Source organism: Ipomoea nil, unplaced genomic scaffold (assembly GCF_001879475.1).
Source record: "Ipomoea nil cultivar Tokyo-kokei standard unplaced genomic scaffold, Asagao_1.1 scaffold1436, whole genome shotgun sequence".
Taxonomy (NCBI): Eukaryota; Viridiplantae; Streptophyta; class Magnoliopsida; order Solanales; family Convolvulaceae; genus Ipomoea; species Ipomoea nil.
Window position 1 is genome coordinate 123,560 of NW_017617864.1, and position 27,764 is coordinate 151,323.

The 27,764-nt window shown below is 45.1% G+C and overlaps 2 protein-coding genes across 2 annotated transcripts; one reads left to right on the plus strand and one right to left on the minus strand.

The window, feature by feature from the left end:
- Window positions 1-5,994: 5,994 nt before the first annotated feature.
- LOC109188550 lies at window positions 5,995-8,204 on the plus strand. Its single transcript, XM_019339196.1, has 2 exons — window positions 5,995-7,015; window positions 7,213-8,204. The coding sequence occupies exons 1-2, from the start codon at window positions 5,995-5,997 to the stop codon at window positions 8,202-8,204; spliced, it is 2,013 nt and encodes a 670-aa protein (XP_019194741.1).
- Window positions 8,205-25,983: 17,779 nt separating this feature from the next.
- LOC109188551 (RNA-directed DNA polymerase homolog) lies at window positions 25,984-26,595 on the minus strand. Its single transcript, XM_019339197.1, has 2 exons — window positions 26,480-26,595; window positions 25,984-26,416 (listed from the first exon to the last, which is right to left on the minus strand). Exons 1-2 carry the CDS (start codon window positions 26,593-26,595, stop codon window positions 25,984-25,986), a joined length of 549 nt encoding a protein of 182 aa, XP_019194742.1.
- Window positions 26,596-27,764: the final 1,169 nt, after the last annotated feature.

The window sequence follows — 27,764 nt, forward strand, 5'->3', positions numbered from 1 at the left end:
AATATATGTATTTTATTTAAGTTGATTTTTTTTGAGTTATCACAAAAAGAAAATAGTTTAAAAAATTGAGTGATTCTCATCTATTTTATATTAATTATAAATGGGAGATTCTCACTAAAGTAAGAGTAAAGGAAAAAAAATAGTTAGTGTGGAAATAATGCATTGTAAGTATCGGAAGAGAGTAACCAGTTGTTACAACTTATGGTTGTTGCAGTAAAAAATGAATGGGGCGATAATGTTCAACATTTTCTTTTAAACTGTACACGATGACAATTTATATGCAGAATCTTATGGTTGTGTTGAACTCAAATAATTTTCTGTGTTTTTAGGAGTATGATTTTTACACAAAATTTTGACGAAACAACAAAATGGTAGGTTAGCTACTTCCAGAAAAAATTTCAATTCAATTGGATATTTGAAAGCATTTTATTGGATTTTTTTTTTATCAAACTCTGCTGGCTAGAAATTCTGGCAAAAATGGATTGAGAATATATTAATGAAATGAGGGATTTTCGTGACCTGATTTTGGTGTGAGGAATTAACCACTTGCTCTAATACCAAACCGATGTGGATCTTTCGGCGTGAACTCAAGTATCGATTTGCCAATGAGTTGTCTAATTGCCCGATCTCTTCCTCACGAAAACAAGTTAAGCACAAGACCTACAATTTGAGGGTGTTAGAGATGGAATTGGTTAAAGTAGGGACTAGTTTAAGGATTTTTTTTTATTCAACTTCATTCATCTATATCTATGTGTGATTATGCTTATACACAACTTTTAAAGGGAATACAAAGAGTTTCAAGTATATCAATAGTCCTTTAATATTAAATTTAAATTAAATGTGCTTTAATTTCCCATGTGAGACTTCACATACAATTTTAATGACTTATTGATTTAACCATTTGCCTTCATCCTTGTGTTGTGCATCCACGAATTTTGGACCTCTCAAATGACTTTTTCCACTAATTTTAGTCCAATATGTTATTCCAATTCATTCGCAACCAATCATTATTGTGTGGACTATGGTCCACACAAGTTGTGTGGACTATGGTCCACACAAGTTGTGTGCACCATATTTTGTCTACTGTAAAATAATGTAAATTCAGTACAAAAATAATATACATTATATTCAGAGAATGTACATTATTGTTGTTCTGAGTGTACATTATAATAATAATAATAATAATAATAATAATAATAATAATAATAATAATAATAATAATAATAATAATAATTGCGGTGAAAAAGTTGCGGATAAAGGAGAAGAGAAAATGGTTTTAATTGGGAAGGGTAATTATGTCATTTCTTTAAAATAATAAGGATAAAGATGGAAAAAAAGTTAGGAAGCTAGGAGCTTATTTTGAAATGCTACCTAATGTAGCGTTCCAAAATAAGCTCTTATTTTAAGCTAGTAGCTTATTTTTGGAACATTACCAAACAAAGCTTATAGCTTATTAGTAGCTTAAAATAAGCTATAAGCTCCTAAATAAGCTCTGCCAAACAGAGCCTTATTCACCAATTTTGCAAATGTCTTAAAAATGAGTTTCAATTCTTGGTATTGCATGACACATTTATTACCTATTCCTGCTTTTATTTAAAACTAGTATTGTCCTGTGTGATGCACGGACTAAATATTAAAGATTTGTTTGTAATGTTAGAATAGGTAAAAAATATTTTTAATAATGGTATTTGAAGTACAGAAGAAGAAAACATGAACCACAATTTAATTGTTTAAAATTACATTTTTATTAAATATATGACAAAATAACTATGATATTGTACTTACAATATTTAATTTAATAATTGAAAATAGTATGATACAAAACGTGACTATTATTAATCGCAGCTAACGGTATACATATTTGATCTTGAGTATGTCTACTCCTAGTATACTACCCATGCGATGCAAGAAATGAATATTGGACAACATTATAATAATATTATTTATTAAAAAATACATAACCTAATATCAACATAGTTGCAATTCATATTCATATATATATATATATATATATATATATATATATATACACACACACACACACACACACACACACACATACCATATGGTTTTGTGAAAATTAAATGTTGTTAATACCAACATTTAACCGTTAATATCAACATTTAATTTTCACAAGACCATATGGCTTTATTATAATTAAGATAAAATGCACTTTCCTCAATCCTCAAACCCTCAACATTAAGACTTTGAAAAATTCAAGAACTACTCAACCCCAAGTCTACATTAGTTGGAGAAGAACAACTCCATATCTTCATTCTCTACTTGTAAAAATCCCGAGGCTTGTGGCTAACTTTATGATATAAACAAAGTCCTCTCCATTTGTATTAGGAGTGAACAACACTAGTGGAACCTCTTAAGATATTTTAGGAGGAGAGAATTAGAGCAAGTTGATTGAATCACTATATAAGTCCTTGTCTGACTTTACATGTCACATTTACTTATTGTTGCCTTGTTTTATCTTTCATCACAACAAATTTTGTAAATAAAGATGAGTATGCCACATAATTAAAAGGGTACGGTATAACATTATTTTCGTTGCATTAAAACCCATATTTACAAAATTACTTATTTGTAAAAGTTTTCAAAGTTAACAAGTCTATTCACCCTCCCCTCCCTCATCTAGACTTGTTCGGACACTATTTGAGACCGACAATTTATTCATCCCTTCACCCCCTCCCCCAATATAGACTTATTCTTCTAAACTAGGACTGACAATAATGACAATTTAATAGTAACAAGTACTAAATGATCACAATTATCATCCCATTTATTTATCACGACAATCAATTATTTTTTATCACAAAAAATCTATTATTTATGAAAAAATTATATATATATATATATATATATATATATATATATATATATATATATATATATATATATATATATATATATATATATAGTGGCACAATTTTTTTTTATTTTTTTTTCGTTAGATGTCCTAATTTTTGAAGTGAGTCTTCAAACTGCAAAATTTTATTTGGTCGAGTAATATCTCATTTTGAGTCCTATATTCTCTTTAGAAAATTCTTTCTTAATTTTCAGCTTTATCATTTCATTAATGTTGGAGGAAAATGTCAATTATACTTGAACAAAATTTTACTTCCTTCACATGTCGTGATCTTATTAAAGGTAGAGAAGTGATGGATGATGAGAAATTATTATGTGGACTCGGGTCTAAAGATACAGAATTTACATACTATTTAATATTCACAATTCAGTTTTAAAAATTCATAATTTCTAATGACAATGTATTCTATTCACAAATTTCCAAAACATAGAAACACAATTTCTATTTTAAAATTTCACAATTCCAATACTTAAAATACAGAATTTAGGACTAGGATCCACTTTGTAAGGTGGACCACAAACATTATTACATAGACCATGGTCCATACAACTGTGTTGACCAGAAATAAAAAGTACATTTTTAATATACTAAAAATACATTATATATGTACATAAAGTACATTATTTGAAATTACATTATTTGAGTACTGAAAGTACATTATTTTTATTTACTATTAAATAATGTACATTCGGTACAAAAATAATGTACTTTTAGTTTATTAAAAATGTACTTTGTATTCATGGTCCACACTACTATGTGGACCATGGTCCACACAATAATCTGCCGGTGGACCGTGGTCCATGGTATAACAACTCATGGATGGTCAGCAATTATACTGTGGACCACGATCCACAATGCATTGTGGGTCGCGGTCGTAATACGCCGCCGTTTCTTTAAGTAAAGAAACGACAGCCATTACAGCTTAATAGAGCGCGTATGAAACTGAATAACATTTCACATATTTGAGTGTATATAGTGTAATGAAACTGTAGTTATATCGAAATGATAATATAGTTGTGTTGTAATGAAATTATAATGTATATAAAATGAAACTAAATAACAATTTCATGTATTTGAGAGTGAATATGTATACAAAACGAAACTGAATATGTTATACAACCAAAGTTACTTTTTTGCGGATGGCGCGGAACATGTGCTGTTTCTTTTAATTAAAAGAAACGATATTGTTTTGATGTCTGAACCACAACGCATTATGGACCGCAGTCCACAGTATAATTTGTCATGGATGGTATACTGGGCCTGGGCTATATTGACCTGCCAAAGAGAGTAATTCAATCAATGAAGCCCAAAAAGGGCACATAATATGGAGCAACGTAGGTGTTTAATAAGGATTAGACTCATTATTCCTAATGTAGTAAGATTATGACTTATTATTTCCAATGTAACAAAGACTCTCAATAATTGCTAGTCTAGAATTCTTATTCCTTCTATGACTCTATGTCCAAAATATGTATAAATAAACTCATACATGGCGAAATGACAAATGTACTTTTTATTTATAGTCCACACAGCTGTGTGGACCATGGTCCATGTAATAATGATTGTGGGAAAAGTAGGAGCAATATAATTTCCCCTATTCATAAATAGTATTCTTCAATACAAAATACATATATTCTCTCCGTATATTCTCTCTATATTTTTTCTATATACTCCTTATTTTAACGATAATGTTGGCCACTACTCAAAAGTCATAAAATCAACATTGACTCCGTCCGTGAAAATTAAATCAATTAATACAAATAGTCTCGTGATCCCTACCCTAGAATATTCTTGTTCAAGTTTCTTCAGTATTATGAAAAAAACACAGGTGAATAATTGTTTTCCGGTGTTGCAGTTTCAATTCGGCAGCGCTGGGCGGCAACTCTTCTTCTTGGTTTGCTACAATCATAATTAAATTAGGAGTGTATGGGAAATTAAAGGAAATGGTTTGTGAGCTGAGGATTGTATTCAGCTGCATTTTTCTTCGTATTTGAATTTATTATGTCATTAGTATGAAGATAAGCATACTTGGTTAAGGTATTGATGGGGATATTGGGTGTGGGCCATGGACGCAGAGAGCTTATGGAATTGGGCCGACAAGGGGGGGGGGGGGGGGGGGACAAAGTTGGGCCGAAGGCCAGGAGGTGCCGCCGGCGCCACCCGGCGCCGGCGGCCAAACCCGGACGCCGACCGGGGCGCTGGCCCCGGTCGGCCGCGGCGTGCCCAGCGCGCGCTGGGCGCGGGCCAGCGTGGCCTCAGCGCCCGGCGCGCGGGGGGCCGCAGCCGGCCCCAGGCGGGGGCCGGCGCCGGTGGCCGAGCGACGGCACCGACCGGGGCGTTGGCCCCGGTCGGCCGTGGCGCGACCAGCGCGGCCTCGGCGCCCAGCGCGTGCTGGGGGGCCACAGCCGGCCCCGGGCAGGGGCCGGCACCGGCGGCCGGGGCGCTGGCCCCGGTCGGCCACGGCGCGACCAGCGCGCCCTCGGCGCGGGCCAACGTGGCCGTGACGCAACCGGCGCATTTGGCGCGCGGCCCCGGCGTCCCGCGGTGTTGGTCTCGGGCGACATCCGCAGGCGGGGGTGGGTGCGCCGAGCATGGTGAGTTGGGGGGTGGTGTGAGTGAGGTGGCAAAGGCAATAGGAGTCGAGAAAGGCGGAGAACGTGGTGTAAATGGCGAGAGGCAAGCGGAGTGGGGAAGTGGGGATGGATTGCATGGGACACGTGGACGCTAATGGAGGAGGGGGGCTTGCTATAAATAGGAGCCCTGGATCTCTGGCTAAGGGGGCAACACAGACACGACAGGCACTGCAGTCTAGTGGTCTTGATCCATACTCTCAATCTAGTCACCTGGGTTCGATTCCTGTCAATAGCATAGTTAGCTATAGCCCACCTTATGGGCCTTGTCCTTTGTGTTTGGGTCGCTGTTCTTGGGCCTGTACCTCGGGCTTCTATACATATCGTGTTGGGCCTAGCGCCCTACCCCCCGTTCTGTACTCTCTGTACTCGGTTTATGGTGGACCCGGTCCTAATAAAACCATCATTGGCACCGTCTGTGGGGATCGCTACGATTAGCCCGTGTTTGTAGTCTCTACCACTCTAAACAGAATTCCGAGGTACGCCGAGATGGTCAACCCCTCAGGAGAGCGCCCGCCTAACCCCCCGCGTAGCGGAGACGGGCAGGACACCGGCCGCGAGGTGTCGGAGGAAGCACCCGCCTCGGTTCGCGCTGAGGACGGGGGACGCGGAGGTGGCGAACGAGCCAACATGATTCACTCTGAGCAGCCCCCGGTGGGCCCGATAGTGGTACCACGTGGCCGAGGGCCGCGAAGGGCTGACGCTTGCGAGGTCGGATTGGAGGAAGCCGAAGGTGAAAACGCGTATCGACCCCCGGGGCCGGCGACCCGAGCCAGCCCCAGCCCCCCGGCGGGGTGGTTAGACGCGATTAACACCAAAATGGATGAGTTGGTGCGATGGAAGGAACATGGCACTCACGTCTTGATCCCCCGGATCTCCCTCACTCCGCCCTTCACCCCCAATATCATGAACGAACCTCTTCCCCCCAACTTTAAAGCCCCTGACATGAGAAGGTATGACGGTACAGGCGACCCGCAGGAGCACGTCCTGACATACCAGGCAGCTATGATGCTCATGGGGTCGTTAGACGCCCTGATGTGTCGCGCGTTTTTCTCTACGCTATCAGGGGGGGCGCAGCGATGGTTCACGAACCTGAAAGGCGGTTCGCTAGGCTCGTTCCAAGACCTGGCCACCCAGTTCATTACCCATTTCCTGAGAGGGAGGAGGCGCAAGAAGCATTTCACACATCTCGCTAGCGTCAAGCAAGGGGAGGATGAAACCCTCACCCAGTTCCTCACGCGGTGGAGAAAGGAGGAAGCCGAGGTGGAGGACATGGACGACCGGTTTGCAATGGTCATGTTCATCGCAGCCCTCCGTGCTGGGGAGCTGTACAAGAGCCTCCGCCGCAAGGCCCCCGGCTCGTACGCAACCTTGATGATGAAGGCAGACCGGTATGCCGAAGCTGAAGAAGCCAACCGCATGAAGCGCATAGAAGAGCACGGCAGCAGCAAGAAGCCAAGGATCGAGGAACCGTCACGTCTTAAGAAGGGAGCTAGTTATTCGCGGGAAAGTCTGGAGGATAAGGTGGTTAGCGCCGGGGGGAGGGGGAGGCCCGCGGCGGGTTCACGAGCCCCCCGCCATGGACACCGCCGGCGCCTACCCCGGCGCGGGCCACCACGTCAGCACCCCTGGCGGCACGGCCAGCCCCGCGGGTCGCCCCTTTCACCCCGCTTATCGCCCCACCTAGCGATATCTTAGCTTATGCAGAGGAGTGTCAATTGGTGAAAACATTTGGTCCCAACCAAATCCCGCCGGGTGCAGACACCTCGAGATATTGTAAATTTCACCGCCGCTACGGCCACGCCACCAACGATTGTCAGGCATGGAGGAAAGAGATAGAGTTCCTCATACAAGCAGGGAAGTTGACGAATTTCATAGACTGGGAGCGGTTGGCTGCGAGGAACGCTAAACGTCCGACGATCGGGCCTGTAGGGGAGGCTAAGGGAAAATCGACTGACTCCGGGGAGGGCCCGGGGAGGCGCCCAGTGATCAATGTCATCTTTGGGAGAGGGGCCTCGAGGGTAGATGGTGGCTGTTATGTAGGTGCAGTGGACGAACACCCCCAGTTGAAAAGGCTCCGCCGGGAACCGATTTGGTTTTCAGACAATGACCTGCCAGCACGGGAGACTACTCCGAAGGACGCACTCGTAGTAGCCATGGTGGTCAACGGGGTCTGCGTCAAGCGCGTGCTTGTGGATACAGGCAGCAGTGTTAACGTAATGTATCATGACGTGTTCGTGAAATTAGGACTGAGCGAGGATCAGCTCCGACCGGTGAGGACGCAACTGGCTGGTTTCACTGGGGACACCATAGAGACAGAAGGGTCGATAGTGCTTCCTGTGGAAGTTGGTAACCCCCCGCACGTGAAAAAAGTGGACATGGAGTTCCTCGTGGTGAGGATAGTATGCGCCCATAACCTCATCTTAGGGAGGCCTGGGCTGGCAGCATTGGGCGGACTTATTTCGATGGAGCATTTATGTTTGAAATTCCATACCCCCGAGGGGGTGGGGACGGTACGGGGTGATCAGCATCTCGCCCGAAAGTGCTATGAGACGGCATGCGAGAGAATGCTGACGGAAGAGTTACCTGTCCATACTGTGGAGAAGGAGGCTGAGAGGGAGAAAAAAGGTAGGGCCCGAGCCAGCTGTGGAGTTGGAGGAGATCCCCCTGGACCCAAGTCGACCAGACAAGTGCGTTAGGATAGGCAAGGGCCTTGCCCCGGGACTACGGGAACAGGTCATCGCCGTTCTGCGCGAATACTCGATGATATTCGCGTGGGGTCCCGAAGACATGCCCGGGATCGACCGATCCATCATATCGCATAGACTGGCGATAGATCCCAGTTTCAAACCCGTTAAGCAGAAAAGACGACACCTGTCAGCTAAGAGGAGGGCATTCGTGAAGACAGAAGTAGACACGCTCCTAGCGATAGGGCATATACGGAAGGCAATGTATTCGGCATGGCTGGCCAACGTGGCCCTAGCCCCGAAGCCGCCCACATGGCGCATGTGCGTGGACTACACGGATTTAAACAAGGCATGCCCCCAAGACCCTTTCCCTTTGCCCCGTACGGATCAATTGGTAGACGAGACATCGGGATGTGAGTTGCTGAGTTTTATGGATGCGTTCAAAGGGTACCACCAAATCTTCATGGCAGAAGAAGACGAAGAGAAAACGGCGTTCGTGACCCCAGATGGGATATATTGTTATCGGGTCATGGCGTTCGGTTTAAAAAATTCCGGGGCCACATTTACCCGTATGGTAGCAGAAATATTCAAGGACCTCCTGGGGAACATAATGGAGGCCTACGTGGACGATATGCTGGTCAAGAGCAAGGATGCCGGTACCCACCCAGCATATCTGACCCAATGCTTCGAGATTATGAAGCAGAAGAACCTACGCCTGAACCCGAAGAAATGCGCGTTCGTAGTGACGGGGGGAAAATTCCTGGGGTTCATGGTCACTCACCGGGGGATAGAGGTCAACCCCGAAAAGGCACAGAACATCCTCAAGATGCAGCCCCCAACATCGATAAAAGATGTCCAGAGACTCAACGGCCGGCTGGCCGCCTTGAACAGATTCATGTCCAAGCTCGCGGAGAAGTCCCTCCCATTCTTCCAGGTCATGAAACAAAGGAGCGGCTTCACCTGGACCCCGGAATGCCAGGAGGCCTTCGATCAATTTAAAGCATATTTGTCCGCGGCACCGGTCCTTTCCAAGCCAGAGAAAGGGGAGACATTGTACGTATATCTTGGGGTAGCACCCGCGGCCATTAGCTCGGTGATACTCAGAGAGGAAACAGGCATCCAGAAACCTATCTACTACGTTAGCAGGGCCCTACATGACGCCGAGCTCAGGTACACCCCGCTTGAAAAAACAGTATACGCCCTCGTGAGAACGGTCCGAAAACTGGTATACTACTTCCAAGCACACCATGTGATTGTCCTGACAGACCAGCCCCTGGGCACCATCTTGAGAAACCCAGTCTAGTCAGGCCGCATGGTGAAGTGGGCGGTCGAACTCTCCCAGTATAGTCTCGAGTACCGCCCCCGCACAGCTATCAAGGGTCAAGCCCTCGCTGACTTCATCGTGGAGTGCACCATCCCGGTACGCCAGGAGGGACAGACTGAAGAAGGCGCAGGAGAGTGGGAAATATATACCGATGGTGCCTCGAGTAAAAAGGGTTGCGGCGGTGGCGTCGTGCTCATCTCGCCAGAAGGATTCAAGGCCTACCAAGCCCTCAGATTCTGCTTCCCTCTCTCCAACAACGAAGCTGAATATGAGGCATTGATCGGGGGCCTGAGGTTGGCCCAGGCCTTGCAAGCACGCCACCTCAAGATTCGGTCAGACTCACGACTGGTCGTGGGCCACGTCAACAATCAGTTCGAAGCACGGGAAGACAGGATGCGGCAATACCGAGATGTAGTCCAAAGACTATTGGCATCCGTAGAGCGGTGGGAACTAGCCCAGATTTCGAGGACAGACAACGGCGAGGCAGACCTTCTGTCCCGCGTGGCTCAAGGTGTCGAAGACCACCTAAGTTATGTGTCTAAGATAGCTCGGACAATTGACATCGATGCACCCAGCATAGATAAGGACGAGGTCCTGGCTGTAATACCATCCCCAGATGAATGGATGCAGGAGATGATCCGTTACAAGGAACAAGGTCTAGCACCCCTCGACCCTCAACGAGCACGGAAAATAGTGTCCATGGCCCCGTCTTACAGGATGGTTGAAGGAAGATTATTCAAACTATCCTTTGGAGGGCCCATGCTCCGATGCTTAACCCGAGCAGAAGCCGACAAAGTCATAGCGAAAGTCCATGAAGGAGTGTGCGCTGCACACCAGGGCGCCTAAACCCTGGCCAGGAAAATTATCTTGCAAGGGTATTACTGGCCCCGCATTAGATCCGATTGCCAGGACTACGTGAGGAAGTGCCCTACATGCCAGCAATTCGCGATTTTACCCGGCAAACCTGCCTCTTATTACACCCCGGTCACTTCAGCCATCCCATTCGCGCGTTGGGGCATCGACTTGGCGGGTCCTTTCCCAAAAGGGGTGGGAGGCTTGAAGTTCCTAATCGTGGCCATAGATTATTTCACCGAGTGGGTAGAAGCAAAGCCCCTTGCCTCCATCACAGGGACCCAGTGCCGAAAATTTGTATGGAAAAATATCTTCACGAGATTTGGGTTACCCCACCAAATCGTGTCCGACAACGGCAAACAGTTTGACAACCAAGAATTAGATCATTTTTGCGCTTATTACGGGGTGGAGCATATCAAGGTCACCGTAACCTATCCCCAAGCTAACGGTCAGGTAGAGAATGCCAACCGCACCATCATTGACGGAATTAAGAAGAGAGTCGAAGCAACGGGGTCCACCTGGTACGAGGAACTACCGTCCATATTATGGGCCTATAGAACAACCCCCCGAAAAGCAACGAGAGATACCCCTTTCGCGCTCACATATGGGTGCGAAGCACGGACACCAGTAGAAGTGATAACCCCCGCGAGTAGGAGCACACGGTTCCAACCTGGCCAGAATGAGGAAGACATCCGGGTTGAATTGAATTTCCTACAGGAGAGGAGGGAGGCAGCCAGACGAAATATTGCTATCTACCAACAGGCGATTAAGCGCTACCACGACGCAAGAACATGCCCCCACAATTTCCAGGTCGGCGACCTAGTCCTGCGACGACGAGAAGCCAGCAAACCACTTCAGGGTGGCAAGCTAGCCAAGAATTAGGAGGGGCCGTACAAAGTGGCGGAGTCAGTGCACAAAAACACTTACAAACTTAAAACAATGCAGGGCAGGACCGTGAACCGCGTTTGGAACGCCCACCACCTACGAAGGTTCTTTCAGTAAATAGAATAGCTCAAGGTATGACAAATAACGCGACTCCCATGACATTACCGTGGTATGTTGCATCGTAAGTGATTTATATCCGCGTTTGGAACGCCCACCACCTACGAAGGTTCTTTCAGTAAATAGAATAGCTCAAGGTATGACAAATAACGCGACTCCCATGGCATTACCGTGGTATGTTGCATCGTAAGTGATTTATATTTCCCTTGTAGACGACATTGTGTCGCATGTTAATAATATCCGCGATTTTCACACATTGCATTGAATGTTACAGACTTTCGGCGGATGGGGCATGTGGGTTATTGCAACCCACATGCGCGGACTTGCCCCCGGCAAGCCGCATGCATTTGGCGGATGTGGCATGTGGGTTATCGCAACCCACATGCGTGGACTTGCCCCCGGCAAGCCGCATGTATTTGGCGGATGGGGCATGTGGGTTATCGCAACCCACATGCGCAGACTTGCCCCCGGCATGCCGCATGTATTTGGCGGATGGGGCATGTGGCTTATCGCAACCCACATGCGCGGATTTGCCCACGGCAAGCCGCATGTATTTGGCGGATGGGGCATGCGGGTTATCGCAACCCACATGCGCGGACTTGCCCCCGGCAAGCCGCATGTATTTGGCGGATGGGGCATGTGGGTTATCGCAACCCACATGCGCGGACTTGCCCCCGGCAAGACGCATGTATTTGGCGGATGGGGCATGTGGGTTATCGCAACCCACATGCGCGGACTTGCCCCCGGCAAGCCGCATGTATTTGGCGGATGGGGCATGTGGGTTATCGCAACCCACATGCGCGGACTTGCCCCCGGCAAGCCGCATGTATTTGGCGGATGGGGCATGTGGGTTATCGCAACCCACATGCGCGGACTTGCACCCGGCAAGCCGCATGTATTTGGCGGATGGGGCATGTGGGTTATCGCAACCCACATGCGCGGACTTGCCCCCGGCAAGCCGCATGTATTTGGCGGCAAATGAAAATAGACTATCACTAGATTATTAAGGTTGCCGAAATATCCAAAAATTACAAAAAAAAAAAAAAAAAAAAGAGGAGCGAAAATAGACTATCATTAGATTATTAAGGTTTCCGAAATTACAAAAAAAAAAAAAAGAAAAAAAAAGAAAAAAAAAAAAAGACTATGGGGCCGCAGAAGCAGCAGCTGAGCTAGAAAATCCAGAGCCTGAGTTGATAGTGAGATGGAGATCGGAAGGGTCTACACTCCAGACAATACCAGATCCGGCCACAGGTTCCGAGGGAGCCGCAACAGACGACGTCACACCATGTTGCGCCGCCTCGGGGGTCATAAGCACATCGCCGCCAGCGGGTGTAGTAGACGAAGGAGTGGCCCGAGCCCGAGTAGGTCGAAGAGGAAGGACGCCTGGCAGTTTCCACCCTTCAATACTGAAAGAGGTAAATCGACGCTCTAGCTTCCCGTAAAGCCTATCCTGCATATCCCGTTGTCCCATGTAGAACGCCGCATTGCATTCCTGCACCAACCTGTTTTGACCTTCTAGCGTCTCGCGCAACCACACCTCCGCTACCGGCCCCATGGCCGCCCTGCCTCCGGGGGTAGTGGCCCACTCCTGGAGGACCTGTACAAGTGGAGGGCCCGTATAATCCTGGTACTCCTGCACAGATTGCCACCCTAACATGGCCTCGACCATACCTTCGCCAGAACGATCCGAATGCCCTAACCACCAGCGGATCAGCCCAGGCATACGTGTGCACGAATATTCACTAGCAGCACGCGCAAAATCTTCAGTCTTTTGCCAGTCCTCCACGGCACCCTCAAGGGCTTTGTCATGATCTAGCCGTCGTTGTCTTTTATACTCCTCCTGCAAAGTTTTGTGGTCCCCTTGCAAGACCTGGTGCTCCTCCCCTAATGTTTTATGCTCCTCCTGAAGGACCTGGTGTTCCTCCCCCAATGTTTTATGTTCCTCCTGGAGGGCCTGTTGCTTATTCCCCAAGGCCTGGTACTCTTGCTGCAGCGTCTGGTGCACTTCCCTCAAGGTTTTTAATTCTCTTATGACGCGCCTACGAGCCTCCTCATCTCCCCGGAGAGTATGCTCCAAACCTTGGTGTGTCCTCTCTAACTCGGTGTACTCTCGAGAGTCTTCCTGCAGGCGCTGGTGAAGCCCGATGGACTGCATAACCATCTGCATAGGACAGCGAACCGCAGGATACAAATAGTTAAAAGAAAAGAAAAAAAAGGGGGGGGGGGGGGGGGGGGGGAGAGGGACCACTCACGTTCATGGAATCTCCAACTTGGCGGGAACTCAAGGTCTCCATTGGAGTACTATCAATCCAGAAGCGCCGATGGGCTGGTACCATATCTCGCACCCCGCGAACAATAAAGTCCACATGATCAGGATCATAAGGACGAAGACGAGGGCGGCCCGGACCGGTCGAAATCCGGGCGGCTAGAGGATCCCGAGCATCATACTCACCGATAGGGCTGGGTGTAGCCTGCGGCGCGGCTAGAGAGGGCCCATGAGAAGGGGAGTCCGCGGCCTGGAATGGAGTGACGGGGGAGAAATGGGCAGGCGAAAACTGTACGTTGGAATCCACCCCATCTATGACAGGGTCATCCATAAGTCCCACCGACGATGCCCCGTCATCATCATCCTCAACATCATCACCGGAAGCGGCTTCGGAACTAGGAGCCCGCCGTCGTTTACGAGTCTGGTAGGCCTTGAGCATTTGGGGAGTACTCTCCACAGGAGCTGGGCACAACGGGTATAACCATCAAATATATACATACACGTAAAAAAAAAAAAAAAAAAAGAAAAACAGATATATACATACACGTTAAAAAAAAAAGATATATACATACACGTAAAAAAAAACGGATATATACATACACGTTTTATATATATATATATATATATATATATATATATATATATGTATATATATATATATATATATAGAGGAAGGTTCAAGTGCGGCAGTGCGCTTAGGTGCGGCGGTGCGGTTAAATGTAGGCCATTAGATTAGATAAATTCAACGAATCACATTCATCCAGGCTTTTCCGATATTTTCGCGCACGTTCTCACACTACGCGAACTGCAAGGTTAAAGTCGTCATTGGGCACCTGAATAGATCAAATCATAGTGTTATGTGTTTTATGTTCGTTATTGGTGCATTATTAACCTTACCGTGGTGTATTTGAGGATTCGTGTTGGTGCCAAGTTTAGGTGCGCTCGCGCCTTCCCATGCGGTCAGTGCAGGTGCACTAATAGTTATACAAATATACACCATCCATGTTAGAAAATGCACACCAAAAAAACATGTCACAAATTATATATGCATCACCAGAACGCACCATTAGGTATGAATAAAAGCACCACACAGTGTTCAGAAATACACCATTGGGGTGGTGAGTTATATGATGTATTTTTTGAGTGTGTTGTGTGTTTTTTGGTGTATTTGTGCATTTCATTGTGGTGCTTTTTCCTAACACCATTGGTGTCTTTTGTTAACACTGTTGGTGTATTCTGACAAGCGGCCGATATAAATGACCACTACAATTACCATAACACCCCCCACTTATCAGGACGCGCTTAAATCTTTAAATCTTCAAAAATTAGCCGCTGCCGTTAGATTAAGCAAAATGGACGACGCTGATATAGCCGCACCGCCGCACCTAAAGCCATTGCCGCATTTGAGCGCTAATCTATATATATATATATATATATATATATATATATATATATATATATATATATATATATATATATATATATATATATATATATATATATATATATATATATATGCATACGTACCTAGAGGCGGACCGGTGCTAAGTTGGTGGAGCCGAGAGGACTCATGGTACCTGCGGTGATCATGGGGACCATCGGCGCACAGTCGCGCCCTGTCATCATCCAGACCCGAATAGCCGGGAGGCGTATAGAGAGGAGGGTGCTGCACCCACACATTACTAAACCCCAACCCAGAATCACCAGTGGGATAACGGAGGTACACAAACTTCTCTTTCCAATTTTTTGGAAGAGATGGCAGGGAGGTCACGAAAGGGTGATTAGGAATAGGTTGAAGGTGGAGAAAAGATGACCCACTTTGGCTCACATTGAAAACATGTAAAAGCAAAGACAGGGAAGGTGCTACCTGGATTTCACGGCATCGGGTAATAAAACAGGTGATAAAACGATAATCGTTCGGAGTCATTTGACAGGGCGCTATCCCATGGAACTCAAGAAACGTCCGAACAAGGGGATGAGGGGGAAACTGAAGACCTGCCTGGATTGAATGATAATGCACGGCCACCTTATCAGCAGATGGGGGATCGGTCATGGTCCGGTCCTCCCCAGGCACGGTAATCTCAACATCTGGGCCCAGCCATCCGTCCAAACAATCAAGTTCGGCCTTGGAGATTTTGGCACGTAGGCTGCGGGGAGCAGAAGGATCGAGATGGCGGACGGAAGTATTGGCAGTTGGAGGGGCGCGAGGCGACATGGGCGACATAGGGAGTGATCTCTGGGCGGGGCGAGAAGATGGATTGGAAAAGACCGGAGAGCTGGCGGCAGTGATTGGCGAACGAGTAACAACAAACACCCCCAAGCCCCGGTTAGGTGGCAGAGTAGTGGCGAGACCAGAGACGGGAGCAGCAGGGCGAGTAGTGGGAGAAGGCGGCGATGGTTGGGGAGAGCTCATGGTGTGAATAACACGGGGCTGAAGCTGGGTTTAAAACGGTAAGCAGCGGGGGTGGAGGGAACTGATTATAGCAGAAGAGGAGAGGATGTGGAAGTAGCAAGGGAAAATTAGCTTTAAATAGGGAGGAGGGGGGTAGTTGAGATTTTAGGGGGGAACCAGTCATCTAATCTGAGTGGGAAACAGACTAAGTAAAAACCCTACATCTACTCCAGTTAGGTATCAAGATACCTAAATGGAGTGGGGGACTTGTGATGGGGATATTGGGTGTGGGCCATGGACGCAGAGGGCTTATGGAGTTGGGCCGACAAGGAGGGGGGGGGGGGGGCGACAAAGTTGGGCCGAAGGCCAGGACGTGTCGCCGGCGCCACCCGACGCCGGCGGCCAAACCCGGACGCCGACCGGGGCGCTGGCCCCAGTCGGCCGCGGCGTGCCCAGCGCGCGATGGGCGCGGGCCAGCGTGGCCTCAGCGCCCGGCGCGCGGGAGGCCGCAGCCGGCCCCAGGCGGAGGCCGGCGCCGGTGGCCGAGCGACGGCACCGACCGGGGCGTTGGCCCCGGTCGGCCGTGGCGCGACCAGCGCGGCCTCGGCACCCAGCGCGTGCTGGGGGGCCACAGCCGGCCCCGGGCAGGGGCCGACGCCGGCGGCCGGGCAGTGACGCCGGCCGGGGCGCTGGCCCCGGTCGGCCACGGCGCGACCAGCGCGCCCTCGGCGCGGGCCAGCGTGGCCGTGGCGCAACCGGCGCATTTGGCGCGCGGCCCTGGCGTCCCGCGGTGTTGGTCTCGGGCGACATCCGCAGGCGGGGGTGGGTGCGCCGAGCATGGTGAGTTGGGGGGTGGTGTGAGTGAGGTGGCAAAGGCAATAGGAGTCGAGAAAGGCGGAGAACGTGGTGTAAATGGCGAGAGGCAAGCGGAGTGGGGAAGTGGGGATGGATTGCATGGGACACGTGGACGCTAATGGAGGAGGGGGGTTTGCTATAAATTGGAGCCCTGGATCTCTGGCTAAGGGGGCAACACAGACACGACAAGCACTGCAGTCTAGTGGTCTTGATCCATACTCTCAATCTAGTCACCTGGGTTCGATTCCTGTCAATAGCATAGTTAGCTATAGCCCACCTTGTGGGCCTTGTCCTTTGTGTTTGGGTCGCTGTTCTTGGGCCTGTACCTCGGGCTTCTATACATATCGTGTTGGGCCTAGCGCCCTACCCCCCGTTCTGTACTCTCTGTACTCGGTTTATGGTGGACCCGGTCCTAATAAAACCATCAGGTATGATTACCTTGCATTGCTAATAACTCTTCTACGGATATGATAATATTGCCATGAACCTTGGTTATGTGTGAAGCTTCCTCATCACGACGCTGTATTACATACACACTAATCTTATTTCGCTATTTTTTCTCCATTTTGCCCCTTGGAATTACCCTTTTTACCTACAAACCACAAAATTGCTTCCTTAAGCTCCTCCCTACATACATACGGCAAATTATGCTGTGCATCTGTGTGCCCCGGATGCAAAAACAACATCGTTTTGACTAAAAGCCGTGTTTGTGAGCCTTAGGTCACTTTTGGGCCTAAGACGTTGGCCTTTTTGATTCGTGGAATAAAAGCTGCTAGTTTGTTTTTTATTTTTATTTTTATTTTTATTTTTATTTTTATATAATATTTCTTATATATTCTTTATATAGATTGTTGGGGTTTGTGAAATTGGCAGGACCGTAGGGGTTTGACACTGATTTTTTTTTTTAATTTTTGAGTTATTTAATGGTAATTTGCATCCATTTCAGTAAAATATATGATTAATTTATGTTTATTATTTCGCTCATAATTTAGAAGTTAAATATGGACATAGCTATAACTTAGAGGCTAAATATATTCCACAAGTATAACTATATGAAAATAAGTGCTTAGCTCGCTGATGAAGTAGGTGGCCTGGCAACCGTTTTACATGTTGAATGTTGTGTGTGAGTGTGGTGTTTTTTTTTTTTTTTTAAAAAAAAAAAAAGGATCATAAGGATAGTGAATTGAGCATTTAAAATATGTTTTTGAAATTTTATTTTGAAGGTGCAATGATAATGCCTTCCCAACTTCCACCAATTGAAAATCAAAACACTAAAGTAGAGATGAAACTACCAATTGAGAGTCGGAATAGTACGTAGTCAAGTTAGTCATGTCAAAATGAAGTGTAAGAAGAAAGTAAATGATAATCATATTAATATTTTTTGAAATCTTAATTAGTTGTTTATTTAGAGCTTTGTAATATTGATAAAATGAACATTTTGCATTGTGATAATATAATGAACTGCCCATATTCTCTTAAGGGGTGTATTCAATCAAAATTTTTATACTCTTAAAAATTTTTAACGACTTTAAAAGTTTGGTTGTATTCGATCTAAATTTTAAAAGACTTTTTAAAAGTCTACCGTCATCCGATTCAGACTTTTAAAGAGTTCCTAAACTAGACAAAATTTTATCTATTCATGTCAAATTTTACGGTAAAAAACTTTCATAAATACTTATATAATTTTTTATTTTATTTTACACATATTTATAAAAAATCATAGCAAAAATTGTATTATTGTTATAAACAGCAACACTGTTCACAACAACATTTGATGCTGCGAACTGAAACAAGAAGAAATTATTAGGTATAGGTCCATTCTTAATTATTTAATATATGTATTTTTGTTAAGTTTATTTTGTTTTTTGAATAATCACAAAAAGAAAATAGTTAAAAAAAATTGAGTGATTCATTGATTCTCATCTATTTTATAGTAATTATAAATGGGAGATTCTCACCAACATAAGAGTAAAGGAAAAAAATAGTTAGTGGAAATTATGCATTGTGAGCATCGGAAGAGAGTAACCAGTTGTTACAACTTATGGTTGTTGCAGTAAAAAATGAATGGGGTGATAGGTTTCAACATTTTCTTTTAAATTGTACACGATGACAATTTTATATGCAGAATCTTATGATTGTGTAGAACTCAAACAATTTTTTGTGCTTCTAGGAGTATGATTTTTACACAAAACTTTGATGAAACAACAAAATAGTAGGTTAGCTACTTCCAGAAAAAAATTCAATTCAATTGGATATTTGGAAGTATTTTATTGGATTTATTTTTATCAACCTCTACTGGCTAGAAATTATGGCAAAAAATGGATTGAGAATATATTAACGAAATGAGTGATTTTTGTGACCTGATTTTTGTGTGAGGAATTAACCACTTGCTCTAATACCAACCCGATGTGGATCCTTGGGCATGAACTCAAGTATCGATTTGCCAATGAGTCGTCTAATTGCACGATCTTTTCCTCACGAAAACAAGCTAAGCACAAGAACTACAATTTGAAGGTGTTAGAGATAAGATGGAATTGGTTGATGAAGGGGCTAGTTCGAGGATTATTTTTGTGCTTTCTATATATAAGTATAATTCCACCACACCTTAGTTTTAGATGATAAGAAATGGATGGCACCTCAAGATTGGAAGCTATCTTGATAAGCCTAAGAAGAACACCTGTAAGTGTCCAAACTTGGTACACATTAATCCTTTTGTTTATTGGAAATTTATGTGTAAATTAAATTAGATTTTGGTTAGAAAAATAATTTAGATACTATGCAGTTTTGGACTAACTCCTATCATGGCATCTCTTAAGGGTTGTGTTCGAAAGTAATGTATAGAATTTATGGAAGAAGAAATCTGCATGTTCAAATAGTTTGAACTATGTTCATGGGGTAAGAATAAATCTTGGGTGGAGGAGGTTGTTGACTATGAAGATTATTTTAGCTATTTGTGGTGAGGATTTATTCTATGAAAGTTATGTGGTGATTAAAGTACTATTATATTGGTGAAAGTGGTTGGATGCTAAAAGCTATAAAAAGGAAACACTTTTCTTTTTTGGGTTACGCATTTAAAAGCTATTTTTGAGAAGGATTGTCAGAACACTCTTGCCATATTTTGATTGGTGAATTACTTGAAAGATCACGCCTGATTGCACAGCAAACCTGAACCTAGTTCAGCAGCTTCATTCGGTGAAGTCAAACACGGCATGCATGCACAGTCCTGAGTAGATGTTAGAAAGATGTTGTGGTAGTAAAGGTTGATAGCCTCATGTACATACCTATTGTAAAACTCCTTGGTGAATATCTATAGTGGAATGGGCAGACGTGGGTTGCCACGCAGACGAAGGAGAAGCGCTCCGAACTGCGTAACAATTACTGCGTACTTGTTTTAATTTTCTGCACTTATTTTTCATTATTTATTGGTGCTAAGTGACTTAATTAATGAAAATGATCAGCGTAATCTAAAAACAAGTAAACCATTAGGATCATCTTGCATTCAAGATTCACGGCACTTTTCAATTGGTATCAGAGCACGGAGGCTTAATTTATTAGTTTGTCAAACTGGGTATTCCGTGCTTCTTGAACTCAAGCTTTCAGCGTCTTTTATTGCTTTTACTTATTCTGTTAATTTGTTCAATCTCACGGGTTGTTGAGTGTTGCAGAATGGATCGTGTTAAGGTTCTTCCCCAGTTGACGGGTGACAACTATGCTTATTGGAAAGCACGCACACGAACGCATCTAAAAGCTCAAGGAGACGCTGTGTGGTGTTCTGTTGTGACGGGTTGGACTCATCCGACTAAAGCCAGTACTAGTGCTGATGGGACGCAAGTGGCTAAACCTGAAACTGAATGGACCCAAACTGAAATAACTAATGCTGGAAACAATGATAAAGCACTAAATACTATTTACTCTCTTATGCATGAAAGTCAATTTTCTATATTTGCAGGTTACAATTCAGCTAAAGGTGCGTGGAAAGCTCTTGAGTCAACCTACAAAGGCATGACATTTGTGAAACAATCGAAGCTGCAACTGGTGCAATCTTACTTTGAAGAACTTCAGATGAGTGAAGATGAGACCATCACGAACTTTCACACACGCGTACAAGAACTAGCAAATCGTGCGATGGTCCTTGGTGAACCTTTTCCTCAAGCGAAACTTGTTAAAAAAATTTTGAGATCTCTACCACCAAGGTTCAGGATGAAAGTCACAGCCATTTAGGAACATGACGGCTGGGAAAACAAGACTGTTACTCAGTTAATGTGTAACACCCCCCAAAAACAAGACCTAAAAACAAGTCTTAACACATGCAGATTAACAACAAAACACTAGCACAACGGAAGATAGAAAGATAACTGGATAAAATGAATCCAAAACGGGGTGTTATGCCACGTATACCACACTTGGCATACGCTACGACGACAATCTGCAAGTGTATCACAATCCCAAAAACAACAAACTAGAACAATCTAAAGACATTGGCACACAGGCCTCAACAACACTGTCTAAAGATACAGGTGCTAAGCTACCGGCTCTAGACATCGCGCTCGACTACGCATCACCTGACAGATACATAGATAAACATCGGGGCAACGCCTGGTCAGCGAAAGATGCTGGTAACCCACCAATACCGTTAAGTATCATAAATAGGTAGATATATAATATGAAAACCATTTTCAAAACGGAATACATATATATATATATAAGTCGAAAGCCAAGATCAAAAGACAACACAAGACTCACCATTCACAAGGATAACACCGGGAACACGTCCCAACCACAAAGGTTAACCACACACAAGGATAAAGACTCACCCAACGGCAATACATCCCAAAACACCACAAGACTCCGTGACTACACACATCACTAGAGAAAATCACACAACAACGGCTTCACAAGCCCTCGTGACATCACACATCACGAGTTGATATGTCTTCCTTATGCCCTGTTCCAACCTTATGGCTACCCCCAACCTTGTACCTTCAAAGCCAACCATTACCTCCGGAAAACCCCATGTACAGCCAAGTCCAACCTTATTCCGCCGGGACCGTCGTCCCCCACCTATAACCACCAACGAAAACCCACCAATTCACGGCAACACATGCCCGGATAACACAATGTTATCCCCCAATCACATGGACTCAGACACAACTCCATAATCACGTCACGGCCACCACGAGGACCGCTGCAATACCTTGGTGACTAGCGTCCCATACCACTAATCGTGCAATCCAGGTAGAGCCACACACGCACCACCACTCACACGAAACAAGCAACAGATTGCAAAAGAGGTAAGAAACATACTCAATCAAGAGACGGGTCACCACCCAACGACAACAACGACGCTAGCATTAAGATAATAACTAGCAAGCTCAACAACGGGGAAACTCAAGATAAATCCGAGGAACACACAAGACACCACACGGTTCAACGAAACACAATGTTGAACACTTAGCACGATACACAACACGAAAGATCCTACATGGATACCTACCATAAAGCTCTAGACCTACGAAACATCAAGAAGACGCTCAAATAGTTCCACAAAAGAACATCGGGAGGCCAAAAGAACAAATCACGGGGAACAAATCCCATCTCAACACCATTGTGTTCCCCGCGGGTGGACCCACAGGTAGGCCCCTACCCGTGGTTCTGCCCGCGGGTACAACACCCACATTCCCGTGTACCGGCGGGTGGGCGGCGGGTAGGGCTCTCCCCGCCGTTCCGCCCGCGGGTACACGCTCCTGTGTCAAACAATCCCTTCGGGGATTTTCTCCTTCCAACACAAATTCAAGTCCATAACACACCAAATCTCACCAAACACAACAAAATGACTTGAACCAAGGAAAATGCCAAGCAATGGCACAAAGGAATCCTAAACACAAGCTCTAGATATGCAATATTACAAGATAAATGCATAAACTCTCACATTTCATAGCAAAACACAAATAGAAGCCAAGAAATCATATATAGGTAAGCAAAATAGGTTTTGTAGAGCATGAGTTACCTCTTGAAGACCAAAAGACTCTTCTTACACCACAACAAGCTCTCCACTAAGCTCACTAGCCAAACCCACTTCAAGATCAAACCAAAAGATCATAAAGATCCAACCTTTAAGAAAAAGACAACTAAGATGGAACCAAAAAGACTAGACAAGCTTAGATCTTACCCTTCTAGATGCCAAAATATAGGAAAGATTGAATCTTGGAAGCAAAACTTGGAATCTTGACAAAGGCTTCTTTTGGCTTGAAGAACAAGCTACTCTTCTATTCTAGAGAGAAGGTAGAGATATTTTCTAGGAAATGTAAGGGAATGAAATGAAGAAGTCTTCTAGGTTTAGGTTACAAAACTAGCTCTTGGTGAAAAGACAAGGATACCCTTACTAACTCTTAAAAAGTGTAAGGAACAAGGGAACTCCTCTCAAAGCACAAGGTACAACACCACTTAAAGATTGACTAGTCAAATACTAGTCCTTGAGTATCAAAAAATCAGGATTTTAGGAATCAATTCCTCAAAAGAAATAGAATTAATTACTCAATTAATTCATGGTTTGGAGTGTGGATTTTTGGGGTGTCACATCCTCTCCCCCTTCAAAGAAGTTTCGTCCCCGAAACTTGGGTACAACGAATTAATAACGAAAGGTAACAAGGAAACAAAATTGTGACAAGATGTCCAAGAATATCCCTTTTGGTCAAAAACTCCAAAAGTTCTCACAAGGTTCCAAGGCAAAGAGAAAGACATTACGAATTCAAGGATTGGCAAGAGGTCAACAAACGGATAGATTGGGCATCAAGAACTCTAACCTCAACACAACAACCAACTTCTAGACAACAACTAGGAACTAAACAACTAACCCAAACACCAACTAACACACTAGCTAAACAACAAGGCAACAAACAAAACAAGCAAGCACACAAATCACACAACAACCAAAGAAACAAGGTACCTTCCACAAACAACTCAGGGTACCGCTCCCGCATCGATACCTCCAGCTCCCAAGTAGCTTCTTCAACCCCATGATGAGACCACCAAACCTTTACCATCTTAACAAATTTCCTACGAGTGTCCCGAGTCTTGAAGTCCAAAATTCTGAGCGGCCTTTCTTCATAAGACAAATCTTCATCTATCGGTAACACTTCCGGTGGTAAAACATGAGACGGATCATGAACATACCTCTTGAGCTGCGATACGTGGAACACGTTATGCACTCTATCCAACTCCAAAGGCAACGCCAAACGGTAAGCCAAACTCCCAATCCTCTCCAAGATTTCATACGGCCTATAAACCTAAGGCTCAACTTCCCTTTCTTCCCAAACCGCATTACTCCCCGGGTGGGAGATACCTTCAACCAAACCTTATCCCCAACTGAAAACTCCACCTGTCTTCTAGCCAAGTCAGCATAAGACTTTTGACGATACTGAGCCGCTTTCATCCTTTCTTGAATCTGTTTAACTTTCTCGGATGTGTCCAACAAGTATTGTGGCCCCAACACTATCGGATTAACAAGATCCTCCCAACAAAGCGGACTGCGACACTTCTATCCATAGAGAGCTTCATAAGGTGCCATGCGAATACTCGAATGATAACTGTTGTTGTAAGAGAACTCTATCAAATCCAGATGGTCCTCCCAAGACCGTTGAAAATCTAACACACAAGCTCTCAACAAATCCTCGATAGTCTGTATAGTCCTTTCTGTTTGTCCATCGGTGGCTGGGTGGAAAGCTGTACTGAGACTTAACTTAGTTCCAAGAGCTGCTTGCAAAGATTTCCAAAATTGAGACAAGAACCTTGAATCCCTATCGGAGACAATATCCCTCGGAACTCCATGATACTTTACCACTTGGTTGATATAAGCTTGAGCCAACTGTGTCATTGTCCAGGTCTCCTTCATTGCGATGAGGCGGGCAGTCTTGGTCAAACGATCAACTATCACCCAGATTTTGTCCTTACCCGAACGGGTCATCGGTAATCCTCCCACGAAATCCATGTATATAGAATCCCATTTCCCTTGTGGAATTTCTAACGGTTGTACCAACCCCTTAACCTTACAACATTCCGCTTTAACCTTTTGGCAATTAAGGCATTTCCCAACAAACTCTGCAACTTCCTTCTTCATATTAGGCCACCAGAAGAAACCCTTCACGTCCTTGTATAGCTTGTCCCCTCCGGGGTGAACCGAATAGGGTGTATTATGACCTTCTTCCAAAATCCGTCGCTTCCACTGATCACATGATGCGGGTATGCACACACGGCTTTTGTACCTCAACACTCCATCCGTGGATAACTCAAACGGTCCCCATTTTCCTTTTGCTAGATCATCCCTTACCTTGGTCAAAAACATATCCTTTTGCTGCTCATCCTTAATTTCTCCCAGAAATGTAGGTACAATCCTTAAGTTATAACAACGAACTTCTGCCTCCACATCTCCTTGTTCCACCACTTCCAAGCTCATCCGTTGAAGCTCCTTGTAAAGCTCATCCGCCACCACCCAAATAGAGCTAGCGGTATGCTTCGATTTCCGACTTAAGGCATCCGCTACCACATTGGCTTTTCCTTTATGATATTGATTATCTAACCCATAGTCCTTGATGAGTTCTAACCACCTTCGCTGCCGCATATTGAGATCCTTTTGGGTGAAGATATATTTGAGACTCTTGTGATCCGTGAATATCTTGCAACGCACCCCATATAGATAATGCCTCCAAATTTTCAAAGCAAACACCACCGCGGCCAATTCCAAATCGTGGGTAGGGTAATTCTCTTCGTGAACTTTAAGCTGACGAGAGGCGTAAGTAATCACTTTCCCATTTTGCATCAACACGCAACCTAGTCCTTTCTTGGACGCATCGCTGTATACCTCAAACCCTTCCGTTCCTGATGGCAAAATTAAAACTGGTGCAGACGTGAGCCTCTCCTTCAACTCTCGGAATGCTAATTCACAAGCTTGATCCCAAACGAAAGGCACTTCTTTTCTTAACAACTTAGTCAACGGTTGAGCCACCTTGGCAAAATCCAAAACAAACCTCCGATAATAACCTGCTAACCCAAGAAAACTTCTTACTTCCGACAGCGATGAAGGTACAGTCCAATCTTTCACTGCTCATATCTTGTCTGGATCCACAGAGATTCCTCTACTTTCAATCACGTGGCCTAGAAACGTCACACTGTCTTTCCAAAACTCGCACTTAGAAAACTTGGCATACAACTGCTTTTCCCGCAAGATCTGAAGTACCGTCCGGAGGTGCCCACCATGTTCCTCCTTATCTTTTGAATAAACCAAGATATCGTCGATGAACACGATCACAAAATCGTCGAGGTGGGGTTTGAACACTCTGTTCATCAGATCCATGAAAATTGCAGGTGCATTGGTCAAACCGAAAGGCATAACTGTAAACTCGTAATGACCGTACCGAGTCCGAAACGCAGTCTTCGGGATATCCTTGTCCGCTACTCTTATCTGATGGTACCCTGACCTCAAGTCAACTTTGGAAAACACTCCCGCGCCACGAAGTTGATCAAACAAGTCGTCTATTCTTGGAAGAGGGTATTTGTTCTTAATGGTAACTTGATTCAGCTCCCGCTAGTCGATACACAACCTCATACTCCCGTCCTTCTTCTTTACAAACAACACTGGAGCTCCCCAAGGCGATGCACTTGGCCGGATATAACCCTTATCAAGGAGTTCTTGCAACTGAGCCTTCAATTCTTGCATTTATGGCGTAGCCAAACGATACAGGGCTTTAGAGATGGGTGCAGTGCCCGGCATGAGATCCACTGAAAACTCCACTTCCCTATCAGGCGGCATACCCGGTATTTCTTCGGGAAAAACATCAAGAAACTCACGAACTACAGGTATTGTGTGAGCCACTTCCTCCCTTGCCTCCAAGTTCTCGACGGAACACAAGTACACATCATTGCCCTTGTCCATGTACCTCTTCATCTTTACCATAGACACCAACTTAATTCCGGGTTCTTCCATCTTTCCACGGTATGACACTTTCTTCCCGCTGGGTCCTCGTAGCACTATCTTCTGATCTTTGCACAAGATTTGGGCTCTATACCGCCCCAACCAGTCCATACCTAGGACCACATCCATCCCGTCCAAGTCGTACTGGATTAGATCACTAGGAAACTCTTCTCCTTTGATACAAATCTTGATGCCCTCAAAAAGACGGTCACACATCCTAACTTCTCCTGACGCTACCTTCACATTAAACCTCACTCCAGCGCCCCCATATAAGCCCAACTTCTTCACGAGGCCGGATGATATAAACGAGTTAGACGCCCCTGAATCAAACAAGACTGTTGCTGGCACAGATTGCACAAGGAAGGTTCCCACTACCACGTCACTGTCACTTGTTCGAACTTCGTTTAAGGTAAGCACCTTCTCTTAAGATGACCCCACCGCCGAATGACGAACCCCTAACCTCCCATACTCTCTTACATCACGGAGTACTGGCAAGGTAGCTGCACTAGGACTTACTCTTGTGGACGTACCACTCCGGATCCACCGCTCAACTACCCCAGGAGCACTGCTAGATTCGGCCAACCGAGATCTCTTAACCACTTCACCCACATCTTCAAACACTGCGGTTCGCTGACGAGGAGGCATCGCAGACTTTTGCTACAAAAACAAGGTTACCAAAAGAACAAGCAAGCAAGCAAGACAGAAAGCAACGCACATCTCACCGCGCAACCTAGAATCCTAAGCCTAACACTTAGCTTCTTAAGGTCGCTTAGAGGTCTCAAAGCACACTTAAACACTTAGAAAGTCTAGACTTAACTCTTCCTAGGCTCGAAACCAAGGTTCAAACCTAGGCTCTGATACCAACTGTAACACCCCCCCAAAAACAAGACCTAAAAACAAGTTTTAACACATGC